Raw genomic sequence first — 13119 nt, forward strand, 5'->3', positions numbered from 1 at the left:
TTCTGAAATTCTTTTCTTCTCTTTCTTTTTTTGTTATTTCTCACCTCTGGTTTTTCTCTGAGTGTTCGTCTTTTTGTTGTTGTCGGTCTCTTGGGGAGATTAAGCGTTGGAACTCGAACTCTCTTTTTGGTTGGAGAGAGCTGTGGCGTTTCCCTACTGCCCCGTCGCCATCTTGGTCCCCCCTCCCCTTGCTCAGCTTTCTTACCTCACTGGTGTGCCATCACTTGAGACACACCTCCAGACTACCTTTTTGTTGATTATTTGGACTTAGAGTCTCACAGACTTTTCTGCTTGGGCTGGCTTTGAACTTGAATTCCCTGGATTTCAGCTTTCTGAATAGCTAGGATTACAGATGTTTGTGAGCCATGGGTGCCTGGCCAGAAAGTGAATTTTAACAATGTTGTTCGTCTGGTGTTTGCTTTTATAACATATTTAATGAAGACCATTTTCACCAAAAACATGACTGAATTCTAGTTTTAGAATCTCTGACAGTTACAACAGTGCTAACTTCCAGTTGATGTTTCAAATTAGCTTTCCCGTCTCCCAGAACAGAACCTCTGACAAATTTTATAAATAAAGGGGCAGAATTCTGCTGAACATCTAGTAGGTTATTTCTAGATGATTTATAGAGGCTATAACATATATTACATATATTTATGTTATATATGTTTATATAGATGGTGTGTGTGTGTGTGTGTGTGTGTGTGTGTGTGTGTGTGTGTATGCTACTAAGGATTGAACTAGGCTTCACACTTGCTAGGCAGATGCAATAACATGATTCATGCCACCAACCCATGTAATGCTCATGTTCTTACTCATCTTGTTCACTTGGTATATGATTTACCAGACAGGAGAGGAAGGGAAAAGCAGTCTTATTCAGTCTTACTCTGAAAGCTTAATAATCAGCAAACAAAGGTTAAGGTGTTAGAGTAAATTCTATCCCTTACCTTCCTTGCCTTGTTCATACCAGGGACTATGACATTCAGAATGGGTTTTTTGTTTGTTTTTCTTTTGCTAGTCCTAGGCTTCAAAATTCAGTCTGGACACTGGCCCTGATCATTTGTGCTCAAGGCTGATGCTCTACCACTTGGACCACTGCTCCACTTTTGGCTCTTTGCTGGTTAATTGGAGACAAGGATATTACAGATTTTCCTGCCCTAGGCTGTCTTCAAACTGTGATCCTCAGATCTCAGCCTCCTGAGTAGCAAGGATTTGAGGTGTGAGCCATCAGCTAGCACTGGCACTCAGAACATTTTAAAGGAGAAATATTTTAGTCGTGACTTACTGAACCTACAGCAACAAAAATAATTCTCAAATGAAAATCTAAGATCACAGATTTATATAGAGTTACCAATGAAACTTTCAAAAGTTAAATAGTGAAGAAAGTTGCTTCTGTGATAGTACTTCATAGTATTGCATTTTGTCAGGGGGTCTTTCATTGCTTACTGTCTGTTCTTAAAGTAGTTACGGTGTTTATAAATGGATCTGTGGCTACAAGAGGATAATTAGAAATCTGCTGAATGATCAGGAGTGGTTTCCTGGTTCTTGGCATTGCTCTGAATGTCTTTTTTATTTCTAGAATTACAATTAAATGCTTTATCAAAGCAAGACATTCAACTTTATATTCAAAAGAAATTGTGTGTGTGTGTGTGTGTGTCAGTCAGTCCTGGGGTTTGAACTCGGCCTAGGCACTGTCCCAGTGCTTTTATGCTAGTGCGCTACCACTTAAGCCACAGTTCCTGCTTTTTTCATGGTTAATTGGAGATAAGCATCTCACATACTTTCCTGCCCACGCTGGCTTTGAACCTTGATCTTCAGATCTCAGCTTTCTGAGTAGTTATGATTACATGTATGAGCCACCAGTACCAGCTATCTTCTTTCACTACCCAGAGTTATGGTTAGCATTAAACAAAGACTACAACTCACTTTTGAGAACAGACCCAAGTTCTTGCTCCATTTTCTTTCAACACATTGCTTTACTTCTAAAAATGCATCAATGGCAAACACAAGGTATATAAAACCTATAAAACCACCCTATCTACCCACACATTTGTCTACAGATTAAGTCAACCCTGGACCATGAATTTGAGGTTAATGTCTTAAAAAAAACCAACTTGTATTCATATTCAGAAAATAATATTGATCCAAAAAAATCTCTCTCTACTCCTCCCTCACAATCCAGAACTTTTTTTTTCTTTGTCAGTTCTGGGGCTTGAACTCAGGGCTGGGCACTGTCCCTAAGCTGCTTTTGCTCAGTCAATGCTAGCACTCTACCACTTGAGCCACAGTGCCACTTATAGCTTTTGGGGGGGGGGGGTCAGTCATGGGCCTGAGACTGTTCCTGAGCTCAAGGCTAGTGCTCTACCACGTTAAGCCACTTTGCCACTTCTGGTTTTCTGGTGGCTAATTGGAGATAAGAGTCTCACAGACTTTTCTGCTTAGGCTGGCTTTGAACCTTGATCCTTAGATCTCAGCCTCAGGCGTGAGCCATCAGCATCTGGCCTGGCTTTTTCTGTGTATGTGGTACTGCAGAATTGAACCCAGGGCTTCATGCATGCTAGGCAAGCACTCTACGACTAAGCCCCATTCCTAGCCTAGAACTTTTGTGATTTTCTATTTTTGGAAACTATATTTTCCCATTTGCAGATGCTCTTTCAAGGGGAATTTTTCTTTAAATATTATATTTTCTTTTAAATGAGGAAGAAAAGAAAATAATTCCTCTTTTATCTTTTAATCTCTTATCCTTCTTAAAATTTTTTACCTTCAATTGATAAAGTTGGTCCTTGGGTTTGACATGAGAACATGTTTATGGGAAAAAAAATACTACTTGATGGTTTGCAAAAATTTCTTTCATGGAATGATAGTACACATTTATAATCCCAGAACTTGAGAGGATAAAGTAGGGGACCATGAGTTCAAGGCCAGCCTAGGCTACATAGCAAGATCCAGGTCAGCCTGGGTTGTATAATGAGACTCTTTCTCAAAAACACACGCATAAAAAGACATTTGTAATATGTCTGTGCCTCTCTGTTGAGGCATGTTTAATTATATTTAAAATATGAACTCTTATGTCATGTGTTGGTGGCTCACACCTGTAATCCTCAGGAGGCTAAGATTTAAGAATTATGGTTTGAAGCCAGCCTGGGCAGGAAAGTCCATGAGACTCTTATCTCCAATAAACCACTGGAAAACCATAAGTGATGCTGTGGCTCAAGTGGTAGAGCACTTGCCTTGAGCTACAGAGCACAGGGACAGCGCCCAAGCCCAGATCAAGCCCCACAAGCGACCCCCCCCCAAAAAAATCCTGAAGTGGAGTTGTCACTTAAGTGGTAGAGCACTGCCCATGAGCACAAAAGTCCAAGGATAGCACCTAGGCCCTGAGTTCAAGCCCCAGGACTGGCACCAAAAAAAGAAAGGGAGGGAGAAAGAAAGAAAGAAGGGGGAAAGAAAAAAGAAAGGAAGGAAAGAAGAAAGAAAATGAACTATTGTATATTGTATAAGAATTAGTCAGCTGGAGCTGGCCCAGTGGTAGAGTGCTTGCCTTGCAGACATGAGGTTCTCGGCTCAATTCTTTAGCACCACATAAGCAGAAAAGGCCGGAAAGGGCGCTGTGGCTCAAGTGGTAGAGCACTAGTTTTAAGCTGAAGAGCTGAGGGACAGCACCCAGGCCCAGAGTTTAAGCCCCACGACCGACAAAAAAACAAAACAAAAAATTAGTGAGCTAGACTTTTTAATTTTGGTAACTATCACCTATCTAGTACTTAATTCATTACTTACTTTTTTATATTATGATTCAGCATGTTTTAAATTTGTCTTCAGTTCCCCAAGACTTATTTTTCTCCTGAGCCAAAACAAAGTTAATATTGAGTCTGAGAATGAAAAAATTCCAGTTATTTCTGCCAGTATGAAAACTCAATGAGAGCAAAATTCTTTTTTGCTTTATATTTCTGACTTTGTTGTTTTGTTCTTACTTCCTAGAGTCTGGAATAGTGTCTGTGACAAGTACACAGAAAAGTACTTGGGGGACGAGAGCAGGAGGATCTGAGAGCAAGGCCAGTTTGGCCTTGCTTAATGAAGTATTTGCTTAATGAACGACTGAAATAACTCTTTTATAAAAGAGTATTTTTTGTGGTATTTGTTGTTGCTTTAGGCTTACTTATGTGTTATATTGTTCTACTATGAATGGCAACGGAATACTGAAGGGGATTCCTGAAGTACCTGAATGATACAGAAAGAAACAAATAGGAATTAATGATCATGAGGCAGTAGTAGGGAATAGGCCCTGAACACACCAGACCTACTAAAGTCCTCCCTCCTTTTGCGTCTTCCTAGGAGCGCTCACCGTGGGCCTTGTGCGACAATGTCAAACTATCCATGGACGAGACAGGACATGTATCCCTCCCCGACTCCCCCCAGAGTGGGTCACCACACTGTTTTTTATCATCATGGGAATCATATCATTGACTGTCACATGTGGTTTGCTAGTGGCTTCCCACTGGCGAAGAGAAGCTACAAAATATGCTCGATGGATAGCATTCACTGGAAGTAAGTAACCTGTGCGTACTAAATTGGTCTAGGAGGTACCCACTCTGGTATTTCATGGTGATAATCAACAGTCAATAACAAGGATTCCATAACCATCTTAAGAGCACCACTTGCTTTGGCCAAAAACTGCCCAGCTCATCAGTTCTTCAGAACTCATCATTCAAGGCCAGGAGTTCACAACCAAATGCTTTGTGGAAAATGTTATTTTTGTGATATAGGTACTCCAGGTTTGTGACATAGAGCTATTACTAGCCTGAGTCTTTTCATTTCTTTCTTAAAGATACTAGTATCTTCTATCCAAATTAAAATGAATCTTAAAAAAAATATACTGCATGAATTAGATGGAAGGTGATGACTGATTTTTCAATACTGATTTTGTGAGTTTTCTGTGTCTTTTATGACCGTTGAAAAGACAATACATTTGATTATTTAATCATTACATTTCAGCATTTCTTACTCTACTATGTCACGTGGCAATAAATTCACACTGGCTTATATTTTGCAAAATTGGTTTAACTTCAAAATACCAGCTGTTTATCCCAACTTAAAGGCATAAAGGCACAAAGAAAAGTTATTTCTGTAATTGTGCTTTTTTTCTGAAGCAGTTTTGCACCCCAGGGGACCTTTAGCAATATTTGTAAACGTATTTAATAGTCACAACGTAATGGAGATTCTCCTGGCATCTTGTGTATAGAGGCTAGAAATGCTGTTGCACATCCAACACATACACAAGACAATCCCCCACAGCAGGGTCACTCGACCCCATATGAAAGCTAAAGAAATGGAAAGGACATTACATGTGCAGAACACTAAGAAATGGCTAATTCAGTGTTTGAAAGTCACCGCAGCTTACTTTCATCTGCGTGGATCCAGGTGTGGTGGCTTATGTCTGTAATCCCAGCCACATGAGAAGCAGTGAATTAGGATCTTGGTTCATGGCTAGCATGGACAAAATATTTTTAAGATGCCATCTCAACTCATGCAGAGTATGTCATCCCAGCTAAATAGAGGATTTTGGTCCATGCCAGTTCTGGGGGAAATAGTGAGACCCTATCTCAAAAATAAACAGTAAAAAAAAGGCCACACATATGGCTTGGCAATGGACTGCCTGCCCAGCAAGCAAAAGCAACAGAAATAACTAATATGGACTAAGGGATTAACTCAGGTACCCTATTAATAATGGAACTCAGTAGCTATGTAGGAGACTGAAATCTGGAGGATTGTAGTTCAAAGCCAGCCAGGGAAGAAAATTCTGTGAGACACTATCTTCAAGGTAACTAGCAAAAAGCAAGGGTAGAGTGATAGATCACCAAGCAAGCAAGCTGAGCAAGCTCAAAAACTCTTAAGTTTAAACTCGGCTAGGCCGTGTGTGTGTGTGTGTGTGTGTGTGTGTGTGTGTGTGTGTGTGTGTGTGTGTGTGTGTGTTAGAACTCAGTTTATCTGGGCTAGAGATGAAGATGAAGCTTAATAACAGAGCACTTGCCTAGCATATGCAAAGGCTTTTTTCCCCCTGGGGCTTGAACTCAGGGCCTGGGTACTGTCCCTGAGCTGCTTATCCTCAAGGCTATAGCACTCTACCACTTGAGCCACAGTGCCACTTCTAGATTTTTCTGTTTATGTGGTACTGAGGAATCAAACCCAGGGCTTCATGCATGCTAGGCAAGTACTCTACCACTAAGCCACATTCCCAGCCCTGCAAAGCATTCCCCAGTACTGGGAGACAAACAAAACTCCTTCCTGTAAAATGGTGCTACTCCTTCTGGAGTCTGTTTCTAGCTTTTTTTTTTTTTTTTTTGGTCTGAAACCAGAGGTTTGCTTTTGCTGGCGTTCTACCACCCAAGCCAAGCCTCTAATCCCCTCTTCCTAACTATCTGTGAAACTTTCTGTTTACATTTCTGGCTCTGTTTTGCCTATATATCACCCTTGATTTTAGTTTTAGATCATTGCCTTTGATGTAAACATCTCCACCCTTGTTAAGCTGTGAGAGACAAGTTGACATCTCTCCTGTCAGAGAAGTCTCTTGAGACAACTCTTTTCTAGAGAGTAAGGGCTGGAGGCAATTTAAGAGCAAAGTAGCTAAATCAAAAGTTATCAGGGAGGATTGTAAAGAGGCTAATCCTTCCTCCCTTAGTCACCAGCACAATCTCATCTCCCAGTCTAGATAGAATTCATTCTTTACAGAGTTCAGTAATATCCAGGAAGGACTTGGTCTCTGCACTTAGTTGAAATTTGGTAGTACTTGTGCTCTGAGCACCAAGGTCTAAACTATAAGTTAACAGAGGCAAAGCAAACATTAAAGAGTTTTTCATGGGCTGGGAAGGTGGCTCAGTGGTAGAGCGCTTGCCTTGCATGCATGCGGCCCTGGGTTCGATTCCTCAGCACCACATAAACAGAAAAAGCCGAAAGTGGTGCTGTGGCTCCGGTGGTAGAGTGCTAGCCTTGAGCTGAAGAGCTGAGGGGCAGCGCCCAGGCCCAGAATTCAGGCCCCACGACCGGACCCAAAAAATTAAAAAAAAAAAAAATTCTTTCATGAGCCATTTGTTCAGCTGAACCACTGAAGGAAAGAACTCAGATTACCTTTTTTATATTCCTCTTCAGCAGAGAATATTTAAGTGGAGTTGATCTCAAGTGCAAGGTGTTTTTACTTTTATCTTTGTTGTGATCTAATGTTTCGAAATAATATGTGTATATGATACATATTTTAAAGTTTATTGCGAGTGTAACCAACTAAAATGTCTCTTTTATGATTCCATCTCCCAATCCTCAATAACCTCTTTCCTGGAGTCAGTCACTGTTCACCACCTTCTGAAGTTTTCTACTAGCAGTATTCTGTACATAGAAAACTGTATGTACATGTGTATGTTTTATAAACATATACTTATATAAAAATTGCCACATACTATTCTGTGCCTTTGTTGTTGTTTTTACTTGGAGTTAATTTTGCCTAATTTACTCTTAGCTTCCTTAGTTTTTGTTGCCAGAGCTCCTTTGCTAGGAACTGTTCTGAGAGGAAATTGGCTCCCCCTAGTGTTAGCTTCCAGTCCTAGAAGATTCGCATTATATCTTCTGTATAATTCTGTATTTCAGTTTTGTGTGTTTTTTTTTTTGTCGGTCGTGGGGCTCGAACTCTGGGCCTGGGCGCTGTCCCTCAGCTCTTCAGCTTAAAGCGAGTGCTCTACCACTTGAGCTACAGCGCCACTTCCGGTTTTCTGGTGGTTTATTGGAGATAGGAGTCTCACGTCTCTCCTGCCCGGGCTGGCTTTGAACCGCGATCCTCAGATCTCAGCCTCCTGAGTAGCTAGGATTACAGGCGTGAGCCACCAGTGCCCGGCTTGTATTTCAGTTTTGTAACATTATGTAGTTTTATAATATTTTTTTCTTTTCTTTCTTTCTTTCTTTTTTTCCAGTCATGGGCTTGAACTCTGGGCCTAGGTATTGTCCCTCAGCTCTTCAGCTCAAGGCAAGTACCCTACCACTTGAGCCACTAGCACCACTTCTGGTTTTCTGAGTGGTTTATTGGAGATAAGAGTCTCACGGACTTTCCTGCCCAGGCCGGCTTTGAACTGTGATCCTCAGATCTCAGCCTCCTGAGTAGCTAGGATTACAGGCGTGAGCCACCAGCACCAGCATTCTTTTTATTCTTTTTTTTTAATTTTTGTCATTTGTGGGTCTTGCACTCAGCCTAGGTGCTATTCCTGAGTTCTTTTTGCTCAAGCGAGTACTCTATCACTTTAAGCCACAGCACCACTTCTGATTTTCTAGTGTTTCATTGGAGATAAGAGTCTCACAGACTTTACTGCCCTGGCTGGCTTTGAACCCCAATCCTCAGATCTCAGCCTCCTGAGTAGCTAGGATTATAGGCATGTGACACCAGCCCTTGGCTTAGTTTTGTAATGGGGAAATGTGTCTCAGGAGAGCCCCCACATGATGGGTCATAAGAAAAACAAAGACAAGGCCTGGCTTCAAGGTTCTCCTGCCCTTTCCCTGTCACTCCAGTTTACAGCCTCATCCACCAGAACATCCCATTTCTCCCTCTCCCCACCAAGAAATGCATGCCTGGGGGCTGGGGAGATGGCTCAGTGGTAGAGCGCTTGCCTTGCATACATGAGGCCCTGGGTTCGATTCCTCAGCACCACATAAGCAGAAAAAGCAGGAAGTAGCACTGTGGCTCAAGTGGTAGAGTGCTAGCCAAAAAAAAAAGAAAGAAAGAAATGCATGCCTGGAGAGCACAAGCTCATCAGGACCCAGTCTTCATCTTCAAGGCTTGGCAACTATTACCAGCATTAATGGTGTTTTCTGATCTAAAGTAGACATCAATAGCTTAAAAGAAAAACTCATCCATCTGCATTAAATCTAGTGCCTAGGAATTACAGAGAGGTAATGATTCCTGGGTCATGTATAGATCAAATGGGAATTTGTTGCTTCCTTAATACTTGGTTAAGTTTTTCCTAACCAACTTGGAAAATATTTAACTCTCAAATACTAAATTCTAGCTGGGCGCTGGCCACTCATGCCTGTGATCCTCGCTACTCAGGGGGCTGAGATCTGAGGATTGCAGTTCATAGCCAGTCCAGGCAGGAAAGTCTATGAGACTCTTATCTTCAATTAACCACCAGAAAACCGGAAGTGGTTCTATGGCTCAAGAGGTAGAATGCTCACCTTGAGCTGAAGAGCTGAAGAACAGCGCCCAGGCCCAGAGTTCAAGCCCAATGTCTGACAAAATAAATAAATAAATTCTAAATATAGTTACTAAATGAGCCCTCCATTATGAATGATAGATTATTATTTTACAGTAGAAAAATAGGGAAGAATAGAAATGTGGTAGGCACATCAGTTAAGAGAATGAACCAATTTAATGTTTATCACTAAAGCACTTTAAATTATTTTAGTGTTTCTTGAATTGGATTAGTCAACATTAGGAAAAAAATCTGTTTTTAAAATAATCTTGTCCCTACCAGGAGCTGATGGCTCAGGCCTGAAATCCTAGCTACTCAGGAGATCTGAGGATCACAGTTCAAAGCCAGCATAGGCAGAAAAGTCCCTGTGAGACTCATATCCAATTAACCACTCAAAAACCAGAAATGATGCTGTGGTTCAAATGGTAGGGTGGTAGCCTTGAGTACAAAGAAGCTCAGGGAAAGCATCCAGGCTGTGAGTACAAGTCCTACAACCGACCAATAAAAACAAAAATCTAGTTCCATAGCATGCGTGTGTGTGTGTGTGTGTGTGTGTGTGTGTGTGTGTGTGTTGAAATAGGGTTTCACTGAATAACCCAAGCTGGTCTTGAATTCAAAATTTCCTCCTTTGTCTTAGAGTACTGTGATTATATACTTATAGGTGGTATGTGTATATATATTTGTGTATATATTTACATATTTTATATATTATATTAACATATATATTATATAAACATATATATAAATATATATACACATACACATATCTATATATGCCCCCATGCCCAGTCCCATTGTGGTTTTTATTAGATTGTTATAATCATCTAAATTGTGATTTCATTTTATCAGCAAAACCAAATTAAGTCATAAAACAGTTAGTAATTGGTGTCATGATAAGTGAGCCCCTAACAGCTCACTACCACGAAAAGACCAAAACTGTAATAAAGTTTATTGCCTGAATTTTTCATTTGTTCTGTACCATTTCATTTGTTCCTATCATAAATAATCCAAGCTTGCTTATGTAATATTATTTGATGTGGTCATTCATCCAAAATGAAACCAGTTGAAATAATATGTGTATATTATATGTCTATATAATATATCGTAAGCTATCTCAGTGGTAAAAGCAAAGAATACTAGTGTGTTTCCATAGTGAATGTTGGTTACTTTTTAAATGTATTGTTGGAAATATTTCCACCCTAAAAAAAGAATTCCTAATTGGCTTTTTAAGGACTTTTATGTTAAGTTCTACTGACTGGTGACCCAGAAAATTTTAGAAACAAGTGTCACCGGATACTGTTATCCAGGTCTCTCTCCATATTCCTGGAGACTGTTTTAACTTAGAAAAGGTTTCACATTTAGCTAATAGGTGGAAGCTTCAACTTCTCATCTATAGTGGCTAATAATCTGCATATTACATGGAATTGAAATAGTTCTTTTACCAAAATATTTGAGGCGCTATGAGCATTTAACCAATCTGCCTTTAAAACCCCACATTTGTTTTTGGAAAAGCTAGCCATCTGTAGGTGATTTATTTTCACTGAGAAAAGTGTTTCTTTGGTAGCACAGAAGAACATGCTGTTGCTAAAAGATTAGACCAGAATTACTTCTACCAGGACACTGGGTTTCTGATGTGTTTCTAAAACCATTTTAGTAAATAATATATGTCATTATCTTAATATGCAAAATGCAATAAAGGTTTCTTACCCTCCCTCATACATCTCTGTATACAGAAACCTGATAAAATTTTTATTTCTTGGGGCTGGGAAGGTGGCTCAGTGGTAGAGTGCTTGCCTTGCATGCATGAGGCCCTGGGTTCGATTCCTCAGCACCACATGAGCAGAAAAAGCCAGAAGTGGTGCTGTGGCTCAAGTGGTAGAGTGCTAGCCTTGAGCTGAAGAGCTGAGGGACAGCGCCCAGGCCCAGAGTTCAGGCCCCACGATGGGCCAAAAACACAAAAACTATTTCTTTGGAACATGGTCCATGATAAGAGATAACCACTCTGACAATTTGTTAGTCATCCCAGAGAGATGATATTCTTCTTACTAGCAAATTATCAATCAGAGTAAGAGAAATGCTGCTTATTTTTAACGCACTTTTTCTCCAATTCCTTCTAATTAATATTAGGAGGATTAAGAGGATTGACAGGATAATACTGCACAGCATTTATTCAACACTTTCTGCTAACCTGGCACTTTGCCAGGGACTTGACATTATTATATTTTAACCCTCCTAATATTTCTGGCATTTCCAGAAAGCAGTGAAAGATTAGCTAGAGAGAAGAGGAGCAGAGCTTTACTCCAACTCTAGCCATCTTAGTTCCTATTCTGAGTGGTTTAGTATAGTATAGATGAGTACTTAGAAGAAGACCTTTCTTAATGCTGATGATTCAGAATTATCCTGGAGTGTATATAAAGGGTGAACTCAGCAAATGCTATATTTATTAGGCATCAGAAACATTTTCTGTAGTATATGCAGATCTTTTGATAGTAGGCCCCTATTTCAACAGGTTTGGACTTTGTGATCAATGTACAAGCTGTATATATTTCCTTCACCAAACTATGTTACTAATGCTATGTTTTGGTTTGTTTTCCAGTGATCCTTTTCTGTATGGCTGCCCTAATATTTCCGATAGGATTTTACATCAATGAAGTCGGAGGTCAACCTTATAAATTACCCAACAACACAGTGGTTGGGTCATCATATGTACTTTTTGTCTTATCAATTTTCTTTACAATAGTAGGACTTCTGTTTGCTGGCAAAGTTTGTTTACCAGGCTGATGAATGTCTAAACTGCTTGACTCTTATTATTTTTTTATTTTATTCTATTTTATTTTTTAATTTTGAGAGACAGGAGGACAAAGACAAGGCATCTGAGCATTCCTGTCCTGGGAAGATGCTTAGGTGAAACCAATGCCGAAAAATGCTTCTGATGTGTTCTCACTATGCACTTTGGATTAAAAAATAATAATAAGGAGAGCCTTTTCCATAACCAAATACAGACAATATTGACTAAATCTCCTGAGTATATTCAGGCAGTCAATCTGCACTGTGATAGTGACCTAGAGAAGGAGAATGCTTTATACTGAAAAGCATGTGGCCCTTTGGGACTCCATTGTTCCGTTTTTAATGTCTAATGATTCATTTGTGGAAAAAAAGTCTAAGTATTTATGAATCATGGTGAACCAGAGGGATGCAAGGAAGCGTGGGGCTGGCCTCACATCCTAAGAAGTTAGTGTTCACAGCTTCCCTGTAATGGTGGGGGCCCTTGGCACCAGAAGGGGTTGCTGATGCATTACTGTACCAAGAAGCCAATAGATCAAACCCTGTTCGTAAAATGTATGTAAAAATTCTGAAATTCCCTAATCTCTGTGTACAAAGAGAGAGAAAGAAAGAAAGACAGACAGACAGAAAGAGAAAAGAATACTATTAGACACATTTGGGGTGGGTGGGTGGGGAAAATCTTCCTTATATTTATATAAATATATATAATATATATATTTTGCTGATGCAGTATACAATGTGTATATATGTATGTATGTGTATGTGTGTGTGTGTGTGTGTGTGTGTGTGTACGTTTATATACACACACATGCAAACAGTTCCTGGAGGAGAACTCTGAATGCTTTGCTAGCAAAACACTGTGGTGTGCAAACCTAGAACTCAATAGAGAAAAGCCATTTAGCTGAAGGCTGTATAGCGGAGAGAGTCTTCAGTTTACCTCATTCTTTGTAGCAGCCCTTGATTTTAACAGGTTTTTGTAATAGGTGCAAATAATCCCATACCTTTCTAGGTGCAATTTTAAGTTAAGCTAAAAATTCTTTCTAGGTTTAATTTATTTGTATATGATAATAGAAGGTAAGATCACGTCACACCTTATAATTTGGGGATTCTGACA

General features: G+C 39.9%; 1 protein-coding gene across 1 annotated transcript in view; it reads left to right on the plus strand.

Annotated features, from left to right (window-relative positions):
* The window catches only part of LOC105981809 (chromosome unknown open reading frame, human C16orf52), a 39761-nt gene extending 27113 nt beyond the window's left edge, over positions 1-12648 (plus strand). Inside the window, exons 2-3 of the mRNA XM_013011156.1 lie at positions 4333-4545; positions 11818-12648. Of these exons, the coding sequence (XP_012866610.1) occupies positions 4333-4545; positions 11818-12002 (398 nt within the window). The 3' untranslated portion in view covers positions 12003-12648. The remainder of the gene's footprint in view (positions 1-4332; positions 4546-11817) is intronic.
* The last annotated feature ends 471 nt before the right edge of the window (positions 12649-13119 follow it).

The sequence above is a fragment of the Dipodomys ordii genome, unplaced genomic scaffold, assembly GCF_000151885.1.
Source record: "Dipodomys ordii isolate 6190 unplaced genomic scaffold, Dord_2.0 Scaffold14, whole genome shotgun sequence".
Lineage (NCBI taxonomy): Eukaryota > Metazoa > Chordata > Mammalia > Rodentia > Heteromyidae > Dipodomys > Dipodomys ordii.